Below are 22,725 nucleotides of genomic sequence, written 5' to 3' on the forward strand. Positions count from 1 at the left end.
AAGTTCATATGGATGTCTAACGTCTACTTTCTTACGGTTGCAGAAGTTATATGACAGACAACCGTTGCTATTCCCGAATGAATACTGCACCAGTCTCTAAAACGCAAAATGTGAAGCCATTAACACAAACAACTTGACTACCATCCTATTTATACTTATTCTTTCTTTAACTTTACTGACTTCGTTTGCCCCGCAATGGTAACCCTCCCTCCCTTAAAACGTTCTTTGCCGATGGTCCAAGCGAGCGAGAGCCAAGAGAGAGAAGAGAATTCCGAAATTTTTTAAGAACTGGTCCTCACCACGCTGTAGCATTAGGCTTACCATACCTTAGATATGAACTACACCTGCAGGCAAAAAACTCCTTCCCAAGCTAAACTACCGTCGCTAGCGTCGTCAAGAAAGTTTTTACCTGCCAAAGGTATTTCGAACTAAGTAAAATACAAAGAGTAAAAAATAAACCAAGATTTAGTGACCGCAACAAGCGTCCAGTTCAGTTTGTGGGTTTTCAGTAATTTTAATTTCATTTGCATTACGTTTGACGCGAAAATACGGTAGCCATTTCGGTAGGGTAGGTATTAATTAAGCATTCTGGAATTTGACCGAGGCTTAGAGAAGTTATCGCGAATAATAGGGGTAAGTCTAGACGTACTTAACATCGAAAAACTGTCGGATTGGTTGATTGTGTGTCGCCGCTTTTGAAGCATTTTTAACAGACTGTGAAGTAACTTTACATTACAGTCACAATAATGTACGTATTGTGAAAAGTAACTGGCAAAACTCTAACCGATATCTAGATTTAATTGCGATTATCGTTACGAATACAACTTCAATTATCGAATTATTCGTCCATTATAGTATCAAATTTGTGAATTCTGTATTCGCGCACTGTGATTTTTTTTTGTGAAAAGTGAATGTACAAGTAACTCTTCGAATGAAAAAGGATTAATAGTCTCGTTTCGTTTGGTTTTTGAATTATCGCGGAATCTTCGCGTTAAGACTTGGCTCAAATTAGGCCTAATAGCGTAACTGAATTTAAAATTGGCATGTTTAATGTAACTCTATCACGACACTACCAAGAATGTCAATGAAGTTGGAAGAACAGTTCGTGAAATTAGAATGGAAATCGTACCCGTTTCAGCCCACAGAGATTCAGAGGTATGTTCTACACAAATAATATTCTTAAACGCATTATTTTAATTACGAATTAATTTGATTAAATACTGATGCCTTAAAACTCGACCCATAACATCTTAGTTAAAGTTAAAATAGAAACTTTAAGAGTGAGACCGGGCTACTGACTTGACTGAAGTACAGATATTGAAATAAAGTTTTCTTCTTGTTGTTGCTAAACCATTACTTCAAAGAACCTTGGGGGGTTAATTATTTTATTAAAGCGTGAAATGTATGATGTATCGGGATGTTTTGGTTATTGGCGGCCATTTTAAAATATGGCAGAAGGAGTATTGAAACTAAAAAACTAAGAACCCCGTCTATAGGATACAAATACCGAATCACTAATCTTAACAGTAACAGTTGAAACGTAGCAACGTTATAGACCAATTCGGAAATTACAAATGAGAAACCAACACACAGGGGCGGGGTCGCCATTGGGGTGTTCTCCCTCTCGCCAAGAAGCTCCACCAGAGGCAGCGCGAATTGGGTAGCCTCCCGCTTGTAGTGAACTCTGGCTCCGTCTGGCGTTGCTTCTTGGCGCAAGGGAGAATACCCCAAAGGCGGTCTCGCCCCTACGTGTTGGTTTCTCTATTTGTAATTTACGAAATGGTCTATTTTGTAAGGAAGGAAAAGGTTATGTTTCTGAAAGGCTTTCAGGAATTAAATGGCGTGTTCTTTGGGTTCACGATTTCGAGTTGAAAATGTAACTTATATGATATTTTTGCCGTCCGGGCCTCCGTTTTCAGTCATGCTTGGAGTATTTTACAGATTATCTCTTAAAATAAACACGAAACTGAAATACAATGTTAATTAAACTTAAGGGATAATAAACACACCAATCATAACTTTAGAACGGTGTCCTTGTGGCAAAATGTCATACAAATTACATTTTCGACTGGAAATCGCCCAAAGAACACCCCCCTTAATTTCTGACAGACCTGTATAGTGGCCATTTTCCAAGATGGAGGCGGATTAAAAACTTTCTTATAGAGCCCCTAATATTTAAGGGTAACGTACTCCCTGTGAAATTTCAGATTCCTATTTTAAGCAATTTGGGCGGGGCGTTGATTATCACTCAGTCAGTCGGATAAAATTTCTATATTTATAGATATAGATAAATTTCTTTAAAAACTGGAAGAATTTTATCGACCCCGTTGACATTGCCTCTAGGGGTTTTCAGCTATTTTGGGAGAATGGCCTTGACAATGTCCTTGTGGGGCTAGGTGACCCCTAATTGACCTCAGAATCTTCGGTATAATCCGGGTAATGGTATAATGCAACCAGTTTAAAAGTGAGGGAGAAATTTTTCATTATTTTTTTCCAAAAAAAAAAAAAATACACGACTTGGTAATCAGTAATCTCCACCACTATATGGATAACTCGATAAAAATACGATGTAATTATATTAAAACGTATAAGTAAAAATCAGTGGAAACTTTTCCAATAGGAGGCCCCCCTTCAAGTAGTTGGTTTAACCGCACCAGGAACTCATAGATATGCCAACTTAGGAATTACCAACTTAAATTGTCCAAATAGAACCACGGAGCTGATAATTACTCCCTAATACTGGGAAAGCGATATGCTGATACAAAAAATATTTTGTATCAACATTACACTAAATGTCTATTATTAGAGCGATAAATTAACAGAAAGTGTGGAAATACTGCAAAACCAATTCCCAATTACTCGATAAATACTCGAAACCAATTCCCAATTACTCGATAAATACTCGAAACCAATTCCCAATTACTCGATAAATACTCGAAACCAATTCCCAATTACTCGATAAATACTCGAAACCAATTCCCAATTACTCGATAAATACTCGAAACCAATTCCCAATTACTCGATAAAAACTCGAAACCAATTCCCAATTACTCGATAAATACTCGAAACCAATTCCCAATTACTCGATAAATACTGCAAAACCAATTCCCAATTACTCGATAAATACTAGAAACCAATTTTCCAACTACTCGATACTCGATACTCGATTCGAGTACTCGAGACTCGGCTCGAGTACTCGAGACTCGGCTCGAAACTCCATAAGGGAAAATTTCAATACTCGAGACTCGACTCAAAACCAAAAATTCAAGGCTCGCACAGCCCTACAAAATATATAATCAAGAATACATAGATTTTTTCAACTTGGAATCATTAAGAAGCCATTTTCTGGGACTTTCTGCTTGAATTAAAGAGGAGGAAGTGTAGAAACAGCCACCCTGACGTCAGTCATTATTTATTTGCGCTTAGAAATCACGTGATATCGACGCGTCTCGCGACCTATGCGCGCCGCAACAGAGTTATCCAAAACATCAAATACATTCGAACAACCAATGAGATGCGAGGAAGGAGAAGCTAGGCGGTTTAACGAAGATTTTAGCCCTTCCCCCTACCTTCAATCAGATGTTGGTATGGGGTCTATAGGCGTTAAAAGATTCCAAATAAAAGAAATTTATGTATCGCTGAAATAATATATAATAGTGGAACGGTATACACAATCAGCAAGGAAATTAGAGATTAGGGTACACTAGCCTATCAACGGAACTCACTGTTAAAGCTAGGCTCAGTAAAGGATCACTCTAAAAATGTATTTCCTTAAACTCTGTGCATACTCTAATTTGATGCCAAAGACAAATTTACTTCTCAATTTGCTGGTCTTCTTTCAGAATTGCGCGTTTCTAGCCTCGTTGTTCATTCCTTAGTGGTAATATCTATATAAATTCCTGTTGGTTTAACAAGCAAACGCGGCTACAACCGGCTTAGAGAAGCCGATGATTCGACTAATTTGAAATTTGAATTTTTAGCCACGCGGATTTTAGTTATTAGAGAAATGCAGTAGATAAAGGTTCGAATAAATCGTCTAGTCGTGAACTCGGCCCGGAAAATCGTGAATAACGTTTTATTTTTCTTTTCCCACTTAAAATCGAGCCTCATACCATCAATAGGCTTTTTCTATGTAAAGCCAAACAAGTTGGTGTGGAATGATAGTATAGAGGGGTTAGCTAGAAAGTGGCTCTTCGCCGTCAAGCATCGCGATACTAAGGTTCTAGCGGTGGCGCCCCTGCCACGCTGGATAATCTTCTACACGCAAATTTTAATCTTGCCAAAGGCAGGAACCAATCAGAACTCGTTAACCCCGAGTTAGGGCGGAGCTAAAGCTAGCCTTTGTTAAGCTTAGCGGGCCGGTTCACTTCCCTCTTCGACTGTGGGAGCATCAACTGGCGTTTGTTTAAACTAAATCACAGTCGAAACTTGCTTTTATTTATCTCATTAAGTAATAGGTTACATAAACATACTTTGTAACTCCGAAGACCCCGTTCATTCAGTTTCTTCAAATAAACATCGCAACTGTAATAACGCCTGTAAATCCCCTATATATTACACCCGCATAACACCACCGCGTCACAGACTGGTCACTGGAACGTTTCCACCTTGTGTTTGTCTCCTCGGTAAAATCTGCTCTTCGTGACAAATTTACCTTACAATGCCTCCACCAACATCCGCCAAAAAGGAACCATTACAATAGATAGACCAAACACCAATAGTTGATCCCCTAAAACTTTACTATAATACAAAGCAAGGCTGGGTAGAAAACAGCTTAAGGGATTATTCGAAAAGGTCTATAATATCGTTAATATAGAAGATATTTTCTTCTTAGCAAGGATGAAGCCAGTTAATTTTAAGTTAGCCATCGTATCGGACATGTAAAGTCGGGCGGCGTTGCGGTGTTAAGTTCCATTCTGTGTTTTAGTCGTCTACAACGCATGAATGATTCCCATATTCCCATGCTCGTACCCAAGGATTTGTGTTTGTACTTAACAGTACAAGGATAGAAAAAACACAACAGAGCTCTAGTATTATATCTTCGATTGATTATGTCGGTGGCGGTGCTAGTAGTAGGTTGTTAGAGTGTTTTGTGGTTCGAAACGGAAATCGTCCCAGTCTGTAAGGTTCAGTCTTTACTCGTTTAAATGAATGTTACGCGTTTAGGCCCTGTTGGGTCCACGGGAATTGTGCAACGACGATTTTCCCAGAATGACTACGAAGTATTTTGGGCCAATATCGAAAGGCTAAAGGTAAATTGTTCTGTTTTTAACACAAAGATTTTGTTCAAAGTCTCTCATATCCTAAGATTCGTGTTGCAGACAAAATTAAATCACAATTGGTCATATTTACCAATGACAAATAAGAAATAACAGAAAATGTAAATAAAGCGTAGGGTTGGTACTGGTAAATGTGAACAGATTTTCTTTAAAATTTTGTAACTAATTTTTGGTCGGTTCAAATTATTTTTAAAAGGGCTTAATTTGTAAATTGAATATCAAGGATTACGTTGAAAATGGTGGTCCGGAATATTGTAGTAATACGTGGATGAAAGATACAGACCAACTCGGACTAATCAACTTAAGTTGATGCCAATTTTAGGCGTTGCTTAATCGAATACCATCAAGAGTTACAATAATCCCATGATAACAAACCTTTAACCAAATCATTAGATATGCCTAGTTGCGGTCAAACCTAAAATACAATTTCTGAAACATCCCCTTCCCTGATCAATGCCTCAATTCATTCAAATGAACAAACCGAATTGGCTAAATATTTTAGACTTTTAGAGAAATTAAAAAATACATAAAAATAATATGCGAGAAAAGGATGAAGACTTGGTGGTAAACCGCATATTGGGAATACATACACTAAAATTTAATTAAGCCTTTCATTAACCTTGCCTTCAGTTATTTCTATTTGTCTTTGTAAGTATTAAAGTATCTGTAGCATTTTCCACACACACACACACACACACACCGGATGGTTACCAGGTTAAAGGAATCGAATTCCTGGTAGATTTTCTGAGACTAAATGATTAGATGGCGCTCGCGGCTAATCTTCTTTCGTATATCTCCATTAATGAGAGACACAAAAGTTGTCGGTGAATTGACCGATAAAAAATGTCATTATACCCAAATGAAAGAAACGAACTTCGAATATATTTTCGTAACAACAGACTTCTTAATGGCTGTTCTCTAACATTCAGCGAATAAAAAAAATAAAATGAAAACCTTGTTAAAAACAGCGTCAGACGTACTAACTGAAAATATTCTGGTGGTTTTTGCAAAGTCCATCACAAAGTAAGGGGCGTGTTCTTTGGGTTCACGATTTCGAGTCGAAAAAGTAATTTCTAAGACATTTTCCCGTCCAGGAAACTGTTTTCAAGTTATGTTTGGAGAGTTTTACGGATGACCCCTTAAATTTAATTAAGAAACTGAAGTAGACAATGATTTCTAATTTAATTAAGGGGTCATCCCTGAAACACTGCAATTTGTACATGGTGGCCCGGAAAGAAAAATGTCGTCATGGAATATTATCTTGAATAATTTCGACACTAAATCGTGCAATAAACTTTGCAAAAACACCCTGTACGAACAACATAAATATTATTGGAAATTTAAAACATCAAAATAACCAGTAATATTTAAGGTTTTTTTGCCAACTGTAAGTCGAACAAACAATAATAAAATAGAATTCGATCATTTCGGACTGCTTTCGACCACCTAAACTTCAATCAAACAGTTCTCTAATAGCTAACACACCTTCATGGACCTTTTAAACCCTATAGAGGACAAGAAAACTCCATAGATAAGCGCTTACAATACAATACAATAACGGAACTGTATTATATTGTATTTTAAGCGCAAAGAAATAAAGATTAGCGTTCACTGTAGTATACCAAGGAACTACTATGTCCATGTTACCATATAAGTTTTATCACGAATAGCAGCTGGTGTTTTTGCACCAAGCGAAAAATAATGATTCAAACATTGCAGTCTGAACCTTTGAAATATCAGGGTTGTTAACAAGAATGCGTGTAGTTTTGGGGTTCGACGGTTTGTTGGTTGGTTGGTTCCTTGTGGTACGGAGTACCTCGTCACGACTAAAACATTACGCGTCCATGAGGTTCGAAACCCGCAACTGAGGGGAGATTCACCTTGGGCTAAAATTCGAGCCATTTATCATAATTTCAAGTAGAAATGCAACAAAGAACTTAAAAAGTCAAATTTAACAATAATAATTTAGACAGTGAGCTAGTCATTGTGAGATTAATGAAAAAAGTCTAATTTTTGTGCATTCACAATATGGTGTTTGTGACCTACACCAACCCTTAACCGAGTCTTGATCACTTCTGCCTTCTTTGAGTCTAGAGATCAATCAGTGACCACTCTACTTTAATATTACCAGTTATATTTTCTCTAAAAGACAAAAAACTTTTTCATCTAGACCTAGTTGCATTTCTACTTTAAATTCCATAGCTTTACAGCTCTCTAATATTTACGAAGAAACTGCTAAGTTGCTAACACGCTTGTCTACTATCGATGACGTAAATCGGAAAACAAAGACTAATAAATACATAGTGCATTAGCATAATCATGAGTACATATAGCTATAATAGGAGTTCTTTGTGCAAAATTCGCCTATAGATACGTTGACAAAAAGACTACACAATGATTCACATTAGCTGTATCATAAGCTCATAAGATATATGTTCCATAAGTTTTTCACTGGTTACTGAGAGCTTGTCATGAAGTGACGTAGGTAAAACGTCATAGATTCTCGTAAAAGCGACGCCTGATGAGGTGCTGTTAACGGTTTAGTACAGACTAAATAGGAAGATGGATTGCAAAATTAACCACCGAGTGTAGTCAATTCGAACTAGCTCGAGCTGTATGTCTGTAGCATTAAGAAGTATAGGTGGTGTTATACTTATGGGAGGAACATATCATATAAACTTATGCTGTATGTATTCCAGGCATAAAATTTTCCTAGGTAACCCACTAAAATTATAGTAGAATCCATCCACACCCTCTTCAATTTCAATACTAATTATTTGTTTTATTTCAATTAGTTTGAATTGGATTCGGAGGCGGAATTACTGTCGAAGTCGAATAAAGCCTTGTTCCTCGAAAAAGTGCGCCAATCGAACGCTGCCTGTCAAAATGGTGATTTCGCAACTGCCATACAACTTTACACAGAAGCTATCGTTTTGGATCCCACCAATCACGTCCTGTACAGCAATAGATCAGCGGCCTATATCAAAGAGGGCAAATACGCCAAGTCCCTGCAAGATGCCATTAAGGCGCGGGAACTTAACCCAAAATGGCCAAAGGTCAGTCTTCACAAAATTTCTTTCTCTATAACAATAGACCCTTATCTAAAATTGGGAGGGGAGGAAGAGGGGAAAATAGAATCTGGTGTCTTGATCACCTTGATTTCTTGAGACCTCCGGAACATTGATGGGTACCAGGGAGCACAAATTTTTGTACTCACTGTGGGTACCTACAGGACAACCTGGACGTAAATTAACAATGCGCACCAAATTTGGTGAACTTTGAAGCCCTATCTTAAACGTCTTTCCGCCCTCATACCGTCCTATCAATGTTCCGTCTTTCAGGGTCAGAACTGTTAGCTCCCTACTGCGCATGCAAACAAAATATCCTTCTATCTCTTAGCTTAGTCTCATCTCACTACAGGGCGCGACAGTGTCCCGGGCCATCTTACAAGAGCGCGTCCATAGTTAGGGATACATAGTCTACACACTTCTCTACGGACACTAGTCTATAAACCTTTTCGATGTTAAAAGGGGGTAGACAAACCCTTGGTATCGGGCCATACAAGGGGGTTGATACATTGCCTTCTATGCGCACTCATAAAGACTACAGCGCAGGCGCCAATTTGCCAAAAAGCGAAATGGAAGGCAAAGTTTTAACCCTTGTCTTCCCCTCTTAGCCGTAATAGACCTTTTCGATGTAAAAAGCGGGTAGGCAACCCTTGGTATCGGGCCATACAAGGGGGTTGATACATTGCCATCTCTGCGCAGGGCCGGAAATAAGAAAAGTTTCTTATAGGACATGTGTCCAGTGACCCCCCTATTTGACTGGAAAATTTATTGGACATTGTCCACTGGCGAGTGTCGCATCTTCATAGTCAAACTATCAAAACTTCGGAAAATGTATTGGTCAAAATGTCCAGTGACCCCCTTAGTTTTTAAAAAAATTATGGGACATTTTAAAATTTTACTGGACAATGCTCTGTGTCCTGTACTTATTTCCGGCCCTGTAGACTCTGCGCACTCATAAAGGCTACAGCGCAGGCGCCGAAAAGAGAGATGAAAGCAAAGTTTTACTACAGTCAAGAAGTTATATCTAGTATCTCTGAGATACTGATATAACTTCTTGCTACAGTGTTATATCGAAATGGTCTATTATAAATTCTACAACTTCAAAACATCATAGTAGCTACTATCACTTTAAAAAACGGTGCTTGTCAAGTATTTTCGTTAGCGAAGGCGATGGTATGTCTGATAACATATATCATAGCTCCCCCATCCGCTATAAATGTCAAAAAAGGCGAAAAAAGGAATTTTCCCCGTAGTTACAAAATATTGTCCTCGGTTTAGTCGAGCGTAATATGGTAGAGCAAAAATGTTAACACGTAACCTTGCACCATTACCATAGTATAAATTACCCTTAAATCTCCCTGTCTTCACTGTCAACTAAGCTTGACTAACCCGCGGGGTTCGCAATGAACCTCCGTCGTCGGTATATAGGATTTTTAGACCACAGACCGAACTCTATTATTATTATTATATAGGTATCTCTTAACCTGTATATATGGATAAGGTTAAGGCGTAGAAATACATAATGTTAAACAACGCATTGAAAAAATCGTGTGTCTCAAGTAAAAATGCACGTATCGGACTTTACCTAGACCGTCTGTTGGATTTTATAATAATTTCTTTTTTTGACTAAAGAAGAAATATTTGACACATTCCTTCAAAAATTTGGTCTCGGTTGGAAAATTTACATGTATTTCTTTTATTTGTTATGGGAACTTTTGACATAAACTTGAAATGTACACGTAATGTACACTACCTATACAGGTAAATTGTCATCGTAAAAACATGCGCAACAAGTTCCCCGCTGTTACTTGTTTTTTTTTTTTTTTTTCAATTTAAGTATAAAAAATCCTAAATTTGTTGCATTCGCAATTTATAATTGCAGGCGTATTATCGGCAAGGAATGGCCCTGCAATGTTTGGGACGTCATTCTGACGCGTTGGCCGCCTTCTCATCGGGATTAGCGCAAGATCCAAAGAATTTACAACTTCTGGCGGGTTTAGTCGAGGCCGCTATGAAGTCTCCACTCAGAGGTCAGTACCATTTTAATTAAAGTATATTTTTACAAATGTACCACGTGGTATTCCACTATCAATTGTAAAAGATCGTGAAATTTCCAAATTTAATATCAAAGCTCCTGCATTTCCAAAATTCAATATCAAAGGGCGTGAAATTTCAAAAATTTAATATCAAAGGGCGTGAAATTTCAAAAATTTAATATCAAAGGGCGTGAAATTTCAAAAATTTAATATCAAAGGGCGTGAAATTTCAAAAATTTAATATCAAAGGGCGTGAAATTTCAAAAATTTAATATCAAAGGGCGTGAAATTTCAAAAATTTAATATCAAAGGGTGTGAAATTTCAAAAATTTAATATCAAAGGGTGTGAAATTTCAAAAATTTAATATCAAAGGGTGTGAAATTTCAAAAATTTAATATCAAAGGGTGTGAAATTTCAAAAATTTAATATCAAAGGGCGTGAAATTTCAAAAATTTAATATCAAAGGGCGTGAAATTTCAAAAATTTAATATCAAAGGGCGTGAAATTTCAAAAATTTAATATCAAAGGGTGTGAAATTTCAAAAATTTAATATCAAAGGGTGTGAAATTTCAAAAATTTAATATCAAAGGGTGTGAAATTTCAAAAATTTAATATCAAAGGGTGTGAAATTTCAAAAATTTAATATCAAAGGGCGTGAAATTTCAAAAATTTAATATCAAAGGGCGTGAAATTTCAAAAATTTAATATCAAAGGGCGTGAAATTTCAAAAATTTAATATCAAAGGGTGTGAAATTTCAAAAATTTAATATCAAAGGGCGTGAAATTTCAAAAATTTAATATCAAAGGGTGTGAAATTTCAAAAATTTAATATCAAAGGGTGTGAAATTTCAAAAATTTAATATCAAAGGGTGTGAAATTTCAAAAATTTAATATCAAAGGGTGTGAAATTTCAAAAATTTAATATCAAAGGGTGTGAAATTTCAAAAATTTAATATCAAAGGGTGTGAAATTTCAAAAATTTAATATCAAAGGGTGTGAAATTTCAAAAATTTAATATCAAAGGGCGTGAAATTTCAAAAATTTAATATCAAAGGGCGTGAAATTTCAAAAATTTAATATCAAAGGGCGTGAAATTTCAAAAATTTAATATCAAAGGGCGTGAAATTTCAAAAATTTAATATCAAAGGGCGTGAAATTTCAAAAATTTAATATCAAAGGGCGTGAAATTTCAAAAATTTAATATCAAAGGGCGTGAAATTTCAAAAATTTAATATCAAAGGGCGTGAAATTTCAAAAATTTAATATCAAAGGGTGTGAAATTTCAAAAATTTAATATCAAAGGGTGTGAAATTTCAAAAATTTAATATCAAAGGGTGTGAAATTTCAAAAATTTAATATCAAAGGGTGTGAAATTTCAAAAATTTAATATCAAAGGGCGTGAAATTTCAAAAATTTAATATCAAAGGGCGTGAAATTTCAAAAATTTAATATCAAAGGGCGTGAAATTTCAAAAATTTAATATCAAAGGGTGTGAAATTTCAAAAATTTAATATCAAAGGGCGTGAAATTTCAAAAATTTAATATCAAAGGGTGTGAAATTTCAAAAATTTAATATCAAAGGGTGTGAAATTTCAAAAATTTAATATCAAAGGGTGTGAAATTTCAAAAATTTAATATCAAAGGGTGTGAAATTTCAAAAATTTAATATCAAAGGGTGTGAAATTTCAAAAATTTAATATCAAAGGGTGTGAAATTTCAAAAATTTAATATCAAAGGGTGTGAAATTTCAAAAATTTAATATCAAAGGGCGTGAAATTTCAAAAATTTAATATCAAAGGGCGTGAAATTTCAAAAATTTAATATCAAAGGGCGTGAAATTTCAAAAATTTAATATCAAAGGGCGTGAAATTTCAAAAATTTAATATCAAAGGGCGTGAAATTTCAAAAATTTAATATCAAAGGGCGTGAAATTTCAAAAATTTAATATCAAAGGGCGTGAAATTTCAAAAATTTAATATCAAAGGGCGTGAAATTTCAAAAATTTAATATCAAAGGGTGTGAAATTTCAAAAATTTAATATCAAAGGGTGTGAAATTTCAAAAATTTAATATCAAAGGGTGTGAAATTTCAAAAATTTAATATCAAAGGGTGTGAAATTTCAAAAATTTAATATCAAAGGGCGTGAAATTTCAAAAATTTAATATCAAAGGGCGTGAAATTTCAAAAATTTAATATCAAAGGGCGTGAAATTTCAAAAATTTAATATCAAAGGGTGTGAAATTTCAAAAATTTAATATCAAAGGGCGTGAAATTTCAAAAATTTAATATCAAAGGGTGTGAAATTTCAAAAATTTAATATCAAAGGGTGTGAAATTTCAAAAATTTAATATCAAAGGGTGTGAAATTTCAAAAATTTAATATCAAAGGGTGTGAAATTTCAAAAATTTAATATCAAAGGGTGTGAAATTTCAAAAATTTAATATCAAAGGGTGTGAAATTTCAAAAATTTAATATCAAAGGGTGTGAAATTTCAAAAATTTAATATCAAAGGGTGTGAAATTTCAAAAATTTAATATCAAAGGGCGTGAAATTTCAAAAATTTAATATCAAAGGGCGTGAAATTTCAAAAATTTAATATCAAAGGGCGTGAAATTTCAAAAATTTAATATCAAAGGGCGTGAAATTTCAAAAATTTAATATCAAAGGGCGTGAAATTTCAAAAATTTAATATCAAAGGGCGTGAAATTTCAAAAATTTAATATCAAAGGGTGTGAAATTTCAAAAATTTAATATCAAAGGGCGTGAAATTTCAAAAATTTAATATCAAAGGGTGTGAAATTTCAAAAATTTAATATCAAAGGGTGTGAAATTTCAAAAATTTAATATCAAAGGGTGTGAAATTTCAAAAATTTAATATCAAAGGGTGTGAAATTTCAAAAATTTAATATCAAAGGGCGTGAAATTTCAAAAATTTAATATCAAAGGGCGTGAAATTTCAAAAATTTAATATCAAAGGGCGTGAAATTTCAAAAATTTAATATCAAAGGGTGTGAAATTTCAAAAATTTAATATCAAAGGGCGTGAAATTTCAAAAATTTAATATCAAAGGGTGTGAAATTTCAAAAATTTAATATCAAAGGGTGTGAAATTTCAAAAATTTAATATCAAAGGGTGTGAAATTTCAAAAATTTAATATCAAAGGGTGTGAAATTTCAAAAATTTAATATCAAAGGGTGTGAAATTTCAAAAATTTAATATCAAAGGGTGTGAAATTTCAAAAATTTAATATCAAAGGGTGTGAAATTTCAAAAATTTAATATCAAAGGGTGTGAAATTTCAAAAATTTAATATCAAAGGGTGTGAAATTTCAAAAATTTAATATCAAAGGGTGTGAAATTTCAAAAATTTAATATCAAAGGGTGTGAAATTTCAAAAATTTAATATCAAAGGGTGTGAAATTTCAAAAATTTAATATCAAAGGGTGTGAAATTTCAAAAATTTAATATCAAAGGGTGTGAAATTTCAAAAATTTAATATCAAAGGGTGTGAAATTTCAAAAATTTAATATCAAAGGGTGTGAAATTTCAAAAATTTAATATCAAAGGGTGTGAAATTTCAAAAATTTAATATCAAAGGGTGTGAAATTTCAAAAATTTAATATCAAAGGGCGTGAAATTTCAAAAATTTAATATCAAAGGGTGTGAAATTTCAAAAATTTAATATCAAAGGGTGTGAAATTTCAAAAATTTAATATCAAAGGGTGTGAAATTTCAAAAATTTAATATCAAAGGGCGTGAAATTTCCAAATTCATTATCAAAGGGCGTGAAATTTCCAAAATTCAAACTCAAAGCGCGTGAAATTTCCAAATTCAAAATCAAAGAGCGTGAAATTTCCAAAATTCAAAATCAAAGCGCGTGAAATTTCAAAATTCATAATCAAAGCGCGTGAAATTTCAAAATTCATAATCAAAGCGCGTGAATTTTCAAAATTCATAATCAAAGCACGTGAAATTTCAAAAATCAAAATCAAAGCGCGTGAAATTTAATTCAAAATTAAAGCACTTGAAATTTCAAAAATCAAAATCAAAGCGCGTGAAATTTCAAAAATCAAAATTAAAGCGCGTAAAAATACAATGTATATAATTTTGTTTTAAAGCTCGCGAAATTAAATAAAAAAATTAAAAACCAAGAATTACCGAATTCTTTCAAACTGTCGTCAATAAAGGTAGAAGTACGTCATTAACGACAAATATTTTCGGTATACCGGTATTCGTAACTCTAGGTTTTCCAAAAAGGTAATCTAGTCATCTTTCAATTATGTCCGTAAATTAATGAGTAGCTTCGGATTATTTTTTTTTTAATTCCCCTTATACCTTCCTAATCAAATCTCAATAATTAACAAATTAAAAGAAAGAAAAAAATTCTTGGAAAAGTCGCTTGGCTACAAAGTGGATCCATAAAAATTAAAAAATGCCAGACCCCTTCTTCGTCTAATTAGTATAATCATTATTCTTTAATTTCATTCATTAAAGTTTCAACGTAATGGCCATCCAAAAAAAATGTTTTGGTATTTACGCAAATAAAGACTAGATAAATAATATTACAATTTAAATTTTGTTTGGCTCCATGTCCGAAACAGGCATTATATTCAAGCGGAAGTGTCAATTGCCTCGTGGGAATGTTAACTTTAATTCTATATATAGAATACCCTCGCGGATTATATTACTATTACAAAGGCAAATAAAAATAAATAAATGAGGAAGTAAGGGGAAAACATCACCTCACTTCCTGTTAACTCTATTTGTCTTTGATTAAGTTAGTTTTTCTTTTTTCTTGCCTTTTAGTCCTTGGCAATTCATTTATAAGTTTGAGAAAAATACAGTTTCATTTCAAGGCCCTAAAAATTTGTGGTTTTTCCCTCAAAAATGTATAGTTTGTAGTTGCGGTTGCAAGTGGGTGGTAAAGCGGGTTACTATTACCACTCCCATTTAAGATTAAGCAACCCAAGAGTCGCTAATTAACTCGGTGAATAGTTTTACACGCAAAAAATTAATGAAAACTTGATTTAACCTTCAATAAAATCTCAATTCAAGTTTGGTGAATGTACGTTTAAAATACGCTGATCGCCCGTTTGTCTGTCAGTAACGCTCTGACAGAGAAATAATCATACCAGGAATGCATAGATATCTTCAGCTAGGAATCTTTAAGAGGTCATTTTCTGGGCCTTTCTGCTTGAATTAAAGAGGAGGTGTAGAAATTGTCACTGTGACCTCAGGCATAATTTATTTATATTCATATCAACGCAGCTTGCGACCTATGCCCGCCGCAACAGAGTTATCAAAACAATATATACATTCGAATAACCAATGAGATGCGAGGAAGGGGGAGCTGGCAGTTTAACGAGGTTTTTAGCCCTTCCCCTTAACTTCAATCAGATGTCAGTATGGGATTTATAGTCTACTACCAAGAACTTTGTCGTGACGTCACACCCTTCTTTCTCTTACCTCGGTTTTGGCGACCATATTGGAAGTCGTCAGCTCAGGCCATACAATATGGACTACCAGTGTTGACGTCACGTCCCCGTAGCTCCTCGATCCCCTCTCAGTACCACCATGTGTGTTTAAAGATTCCAAGTGAAAGGAATCTATGTATTCCTGGTTAGACCGAACGTTTTCCCCGAGGGGGGTAGACACTTGAGAACTCAGGTGTACAATATGTCTTGAACTCAATGTACTGTCAAAGCTGAACTCTGAGTTCCGAAGGCTTTGAACTCAATGCACTGTCAAAGCTGAACTCTTTTGAACTCAGGTGTACACAGAGATCCAAAGTGTCTACCCCCTCGGTTTTCCCATCACCAAAACGGTATTCGTTTTCTTACAAACTTAGCTTCGTAGCACTATAGAAAAGCTTCTCGTTCATTTATTCCTATACTGTAGATTATTTTAAAACCACTTGAAAGCCAGCATTGACTCCAGCACGTGCTACATTCTCTAAAATCACAATACGGAAAAATTGTCGAGCCAAGTTTGAAGCCGTATAAATACTCGTTTTCTCTACAGACTTGTTTTGCGGTTTTTTAGATAAACTTAATTATCATAATGCAACAATAAACTTATACTCTCGATTCGGATTCCAGTTCAATTTCACGCGGTGTCTCCTGGGAAATCGGGGTAGGGTTAACGACATTTATCATCATGGCAGGCTTGAATTAAAAACTAGAATTATTTTAAATGTACTTCTTAATGAACGAAAATTTAATACCTAACGTACTACGCTAGTAAAAACCTTCCCATTAATGGGAGATCCCTTCGATTGTTTACGACATTCAAGAGGTACTTCTCGACCGGTGTAGACTCAAATATATAGGAACAGCGCGGTATAATATGGGATCGTTGAAAAAAATTCCAGTTAAATATGGTACGTTATCTCTTATATTACGAAGAGGGTTACCACGGAAATTTGAAATTATTTTCGGATCGTAAAATTCCTAGCTGACTATGGTTTTAAACTTTGTATTCCCTAAGTATGTTTTAGGTCAAAAGTTAGTTGTCAGTGTCAAGAGGGATATTTGTTAACAATATTATAGAGTTGTAAACAAACGAACTCTTAATGTGGAAAACAATTATGGGTTTAAACATATTTATGTAACCATAAGTTTATAAGCTATGTTCCATAAGTATGTCACTACCTATACTTCGTAATGCTAGTGGCTTAATGAGAACTAGTTCAAGAACGACGTGAGAATTGACTACACTCGGTTTTGCAGTCCATCCTCCTATTTAGTCTATACTAAGCCTTTGACAGCGCCTCACCAGGCGTCGCTTTACAAGAATCTATGACGTTTCGCCTACGTCACTTCATGACAAACTCTCATTAACGAGTGACACACTTATGGAACATATCTTATAAACTTATGATGTAACGAGCGCCGCTGGAACGCTCTTCAATGTTAATTGCTTCAGAATTACATTGTCCACGCTTTTGTTTCGTATAATAGCGACTCTGGAACCAACCTACCGCCAATTGCAAACGATGCGTTTGGATAAATCACCATTCGTCATCTCCTCCGTCATCGGACAAGAGTTATTAGCGTCTGGTCACCACGCTGCTTCCGTGGTCGTTTTAGAGTCGGCACTTCGCATTGGTACTTGCAGTTTGAAACTACGAGGTTCCGTTTTCAGCGCCCTGTCCTCGGCTTACTGGGCGTTGAATAGTTTGGATCGGGCAATCGCGTACATGCAGCAAGACTTAGCCGTCGCTAAATCTTTGGGTAAGAATGGTTCGTGCGCAATTACTTAAACAGAACGTTCGATATTTATAATAATGGGATGTACGAATCAATCCGTATAGGCGATCAACTCGGAGAGTGTCGGGCTCATGGAAATTTGGGTTCGGCGTATTTTTCAAAGGGAAATTACAAAGAGGCCCTAACCAGTCACCGATATCAATTGGTACTGGCCATGAAAAGCAAGGATACGCAAGCTGCAGCGTGCGCGTTAACCAGTTTAGGTAATTAAGAGAATTTTCCTTAACGTTAAAAGGCTTTCTAAAACGCTACCTTTGCGTATTTAAGGACACGTTTACACGGCGATTGGGGACTACCCAAACGCTCTCGCTAGTCACAAACAATGTGTCCAGTTGGTCAGGCAAATGGGAGATAGGTTACAAGAAGCCAGAGAAATTGGTAACGTCGGCGCGGTTTTCCTGGCCATGGGTGACTTTGATAAGGCGGTTGAATGCCACATGGAGCATTTATGGTTAGCCAAACAATTGGGAAACAAAGTTGAAGAAGCCAGGGCTTATAGTAACTTGGGATCATCGCATCATTACCGGAGGAACTTTGAACAAGCAATTACTTTTCATAATCACGTCTTGCAAATTGCCCAAGAACTAAGGGATAGAACGGTTGAAGCTAGGGCGTACGCTGGACTCGGTCACGCCGCCAGATGTATGGGGGATTACCAACAAGCTAAGAAATGGCACGAAAGACAGTTGGACATGGCCTTAAGTATAAAAGTAAGTTGTCCTGAAATTATACTCAAAAACTAGAGCTAGAATTGATTTTGGGTTTATCAGGACAAAATGGCCGAAGGTCGCGCTTGTTCCAACTTGGGAATTGTGTACCAACTTATTGGGGACTTCGACGCGGCATTGAAGCTTCATCAAGCGCATCTTAACTTAGCAAGAGTCCTAAACGACCGCGCGGGTATGGGTAGAGCTTACGGTAACATCGGGAATGCGTACAGTGCCATGGGACGATACGAACAAGCCATCAAGTTCCATAAACAAGAGCTAACTATATCCAAAGAAGTAAATGACCGTAGCGCCGAGGCCTCGACTCACGGGAATTTGGCAGTGGCTTATCAAGCCCTGAACATGCAAGAGATGGCATTGTTACATTACCACAGTCACTTGTCCATAGCCAGGGAATTAAAGGACGCGGCGGGAGAAGCCTGCGCGTTGTTGAACTTGGGCAATTGCCATAGTTCAAGGGGAGAGTTTTCACAATCGGCGCCTTACTACGAGAACTTTCTAAGACTGTCCCAAGAATTACAGGATGTGGAAGGTGAAGCCAAAGCGTGCCATTTTCTAGGTTACGCGCATTACTGTCTTGGAAATTACCAAGTAAGGCTTTTGCACCCTTACCACCCATACGTAACAATTAACGACCATTTGATTAAAATTTAGGAAGCAATTCGGTATTACGAAAGAGACTTAGCACTTGCCAAGGACTTGCAGGATCGGATGAACATGGGAAGGGCTTATTGTAACATCGGGCTGTCTCACTTAGCACTTGGAAATTTCGACGCGGCCTTAGAATGCCAGAAGTACTTTTTAGCCATTACTCAAATGATTAAACACGTTCAAGTAAGTAACAATCTTCGTTAAGTGAGCAAACAGGATAAAACGTATTTAATATTTAAACCACATTTCTTCATAGGGCAAATTTCGAGCGCTTGGTAACTTAGGCGACGTACTTATGAAGATGAAAAACATACCGGAAGCGGTTCAAGTATATCAGAAGCAATTACTTCTAGCTAAGCAGAGTAATGACAAGTCGTTGGAAGTTGCGTCATACGGTGCTTTGGGTCTGTGTCATCGTCAAATGAAGTGTTTCGATAAGGCCTTGGGTTATCATACACAGGTTGGTATTGACTTTTAAGAATTTAAATCGAAGTAAGTCATGAACTAATCAGTTTCCAAATGATAGGAATTAACCATAAGACAAGAAATGGGTGACTTGAAAGGTGAATGCAGAGCTCACGGTCATTTAGGCGCGGTACACATGTCTTTGGGTAATTACACGCATGCCATGAAATGTTACGAAGAACAACTAGAAAGAGCCAAGGAATTAAGGGACTGTTCAATGGAGGCCCAAGCTCTTGGTAATATGGGTATATCACGTCTCAACATGGGTCATTACGAAGACGCAATCGGGTTTATAGAACAACAACTGGCCATGCTGGAGCAGGTAGGATTCCAATTACTTTATTATTCAGGGTTAATTACTTAAATGCCTTACAAACTTTCAGTTGGGAGGAACAAGTACTCTGGTAGATAAAGGTCGAGCCTTTGGAAATTTGGGAGATTGCTACGATGCTTTGGGTGACTTTGAGGAAGCTGTGAAATGCCACGAACAGTATCTGACCATCGCGTTAAAAGCGCAGTCCCTGAGGGATCAAGAACGGGCATATCGAGGACTTGGAAATTCTCAAAGATGTCTGGGAAATTTACAACAATCACTGGTAAGACTGCGCCACCTTGGGTATTTTATTCAAGATCATAATGATATTTCTCGTACAGGTTTGCTTTGAAAAACGGCTAGTCGTTGCGCATGATCTGGCAAACGCAGCATCAAAAGCGGCAGCTTATGGTGAACTGGGAACGATTCATAGCCAATTGGGCAACTTCGAACAAGCCGTTTCTTGTTTGGAACATCAAAAAGCCTTGTCAAGAGAAATAGGGGACAAAGCCGCCGAAGCTGACGCCGCTTGTGGTCTCGGAAATGTTTACCAACAAATGGGCGAATACGATCAAGCCTTACGCCACCATCAAATGGATCTGGCGATCGCTGAAGAAACAAGTAATATGGCATCGCAAGGAAGGGCTTACGGAAACTTGGGCGTTGTTTACGAATCTCTGAGAAATTACGAGCAAGCTGTCTTGTATCAAGAACAACATTTAAGTATCGCTGCCCAAATCAACGATAAAGTCGCTAAGACATTAGCCTATGGAAGTCTAGGTACGTTTAAATAACTTTGAGGGTTATTAAGATAGTAACGATATCCGTTACTTTAGGACGAGTACATCACGCTTTAGGGAACATTCCACAAGCGGTGGCTTATTTACAACAAGGTTTACAAATTGCTGAGCAGTTAAGTAGACGAGAAGACGAAGCCAAGATAAGGCATCGACTTGGACTCGCTCTCTGGGGACACGGTGACTTGGATGCGTCTCAACAGCAATTATACCAAGCCGCCGAATTATTTGAAAATATTCGACACGAAGCTAAAGGTTCTAGCGAATACAAGTTATCCTTATTTGACTTGCAGACTGCCTGTTACCAAGCATTACAAGTATGTGCGCATATCTTGATTCTTTTTGCGTTTTGGGACACCTAAGTAATTAATTATTATCTCACAGAGAGTTTTGGTAACACTGGGACGTCATGAAGAAGCTTTAGTTGTTGCTGAACGGGGAAGAACACGTGCCTTTGTTGATTTGCTTCTCGAAAGGCAGATGGGAGGTGGACACGGACATTCCTCGGTCTTCACCCCGACAAGCGTTGAACAAATAGTAGAGACCGTATCCAAACAGAAAGCCACGGTATTGTACTACAGTTTAGCTGCTGGATTCCTTTATATGTGGGTCATCATACCAGGAAAAGGTAAAGAAGACCGCATGAAACCATCCTTAAACATCTGATGACTAATGATTTTGAACTTTCTAGGTGTGGTGACATTTCACGAGAGTAACATCGGTGACATGAACAACGATACAACGGGTGTCGTTGGAAATGGTAGCGATACTGATCCTTCCTTACAAATGCCTTCCCAACTTGAACACTACGTTGCCCGAGTTCGCGAAGCCTTAGGTGTTGAAATACCCAGTGGACCAGGTGGTACCCTGAGCGAGACTGAAAGTGAAGCCGGAGATATTTGGCATCAACACTTAGAGGAACTCGGAGATAAAATGTTGCAGGAAAACGATAAATCCGGATTTTTACGGATGGTCAATCGTGGTCATTTATTCAATAGTAGCAACTATAGTCTTAGCAGTTTATTCAGCGTCGGGAGCGTTACAGGAAGTATCGCTTCGGGTTCCACAAGTCGCGCCGGAAGTACGCGATCTCGGCGTTTCCATTGGCAAGGCCCAGCACCATTACACTTCTTGTACAATCTCCTTATCGCTCCTGTTGAGGAATACCTCCCCTGTGGCACGGGACAATCGCAAGAATTGCTATTCATATTAGACGGAGATCTTTACTTGGTCCCATTTGCAATGTTAAAGGGCGAGAACTCTGAGGAGTACTTGTGTGAACAGTTTAGTATTTGCATGGTACCATCAATCAGCGCGATTCGCGCCAGTCAAAAAGCCAACCGGGCGGGATTAAACCAAGCCAACCGTGATATAGTGTCGGCCTTAGTAGTTGGAAATCCTAAACAACCGTCTGTTGTCGCTGAACAATGGGGCTGGAATGATATACCCCAAGCGCAACAGGAAGCCAACTTGGTCGGTGAGATGTTGGCGACCAAACCATTGGTCGGTAACGAAGCCACCAAAGAGGCGGTGCTAAGCCAATTAGCGACTGCTGAATGTATCCATTTCGCAACGCATATCTCTTGGAAGTTAAGCGCAATTGTCTTGTCTCCTTCGGAATACGTTGAGTCTCAATCGCCAAAGTACTCTCAAAGCGACAACCAGAGATTAATTCCGGATGGTGTCAGTTTACCGAATGCCTTGGAATGCTGTGAGGATTCTTCTCTGTCCTCCGCTTCGCAAGCTCCACCTTTGTCAGATTTCTTGCTATCCGCCGCGGATATCCTGAATTTGAGGTTGTCCGCTAGGTTAGTCGTAATTAGCTCATGTCATACGAGAAGCCATCACGGACGAGTGCATTCCGATGGCCTTGTTGGACTTACCAGAGCCTTATTGGCAGCTGGTGCGCAGTGTGTTGTGGTTTCGCTTTGGCCGGTACCAGATACAGCGGTTAAGATACTGTTAAGGACGTTTTATTCCTCATTGTTACAAGTAAGTGCTTCAACTTTCCCTCGTTTAATTATGTAATAGGCTCAAATTCTGAAGTTAATAGATAGTTTTCACACATGGAGGATTCATACCATTTACACCAGGAGGCCGGGCTATCTGGCGGACAAAAA

At 36.9% G+C, this 22,725-nt stretch overlaps 1 protein-coding gene and 1 long non-coding RNA gene across 5 annotated transcripts in view; one reads left to right on the forward strand and one right to left on the reverse strand.

Moving 5' to 3' along the window:
- Window positions 1-22,725, forward strand: part of LOC149625206 (tetratricopeptide repeat protein 28) — a 26,246-nt gene continuing 3,521 nt past the window's right edge. Inside the window, exons 1-15 of one of the 4 annotated variants that reach the window (XM_089851981.1) lie at window positions 1-1,155; window positions 8,075-8,335; window positions 10,230-10,377; window positions 17,343-17,624; window positions 17,696-17,854; window positions 17,919-18,361; window positions 18,422-18,970; window positions 19,034-19,213; window positions 19,287-19,490; window positions 19,557-19,817; window positions 19,879-20,091; window positions 20,150-20,588; window positions 20,645-20,922; window positions 20,990-21,233; window positions 21,297-22,597. In XM_089851981.1, the coding sequence (XP_089708107.1) occupies window positions 1,117-1,155; window positions 8,075-8,335; window positions 10,230-10,377; window positions 17,343-17,624; window positions 17,696-17,854; window positions 17,919-18,361; window positions 18,422-18,970; window positions 19,034-19,213; window positions 19,287-19,490; window positions 19,557-19,817; window positions 19,879-20,091; window positions 20,150-20,588; window positions 20,645-20,922; window positions 20,990-21,233; window positions 21,297-22,597 (5,001 nt within the window). In that variant the 5' untranslated portion in view covers window positions 1-1,116. The remainder of the gene's footprint in view (window positions 1,156-8,074; window positions 8,336-10,229; window positions 10,378-17,342; window positions 17,625-17,695; window positions 17,855-17,918; window positions 18,362-18,421; window positions 18,971-19,033; window positions 19,214-19,286; window positions 19,491-19,556; window positions 19,818-19,878; window positions 20,092-20,149; window positions 20,589-20,644; window positions 20,923-20,989; window positions 21,234-21,296; window positions 22,598-22,725) is intronic. The other 3 variants (XM_089851983.1, XM_089851980.1, XM_089851982.1) reach the window with 3 other exon arrangements.
- LOC149625207 (uncharacterized) lies at window positions 16,036-16,820 on the reverse strand. The gene is made up of 2 exons (XR_016374573.1): window positions 16,607-16,820; window positions 16,036-16,547 (listed from the first exon to the last, which is right to left on the reverse strand). It is a non-coding gene; the product is annotated as an uncharacterized LOC149625207 (long non-coding RNA).

The sequence above is a fragment of the Phalangium opilio genome, unplaced genomic scaffold (genome assembly GCF_054372755.1).
Source record: "Phalangium opilio isolate 3A_F unplaced genomic scaffold, DU_Popi_V2 ptg000105l_1, whole genome shotgun sequence".
Lineage (NCBI taxonomy): Eukaryota > Metazoa > Arthropoda > Arachnida > Opiliones > Phalangiidae > Phalangium > Phalangium opilio.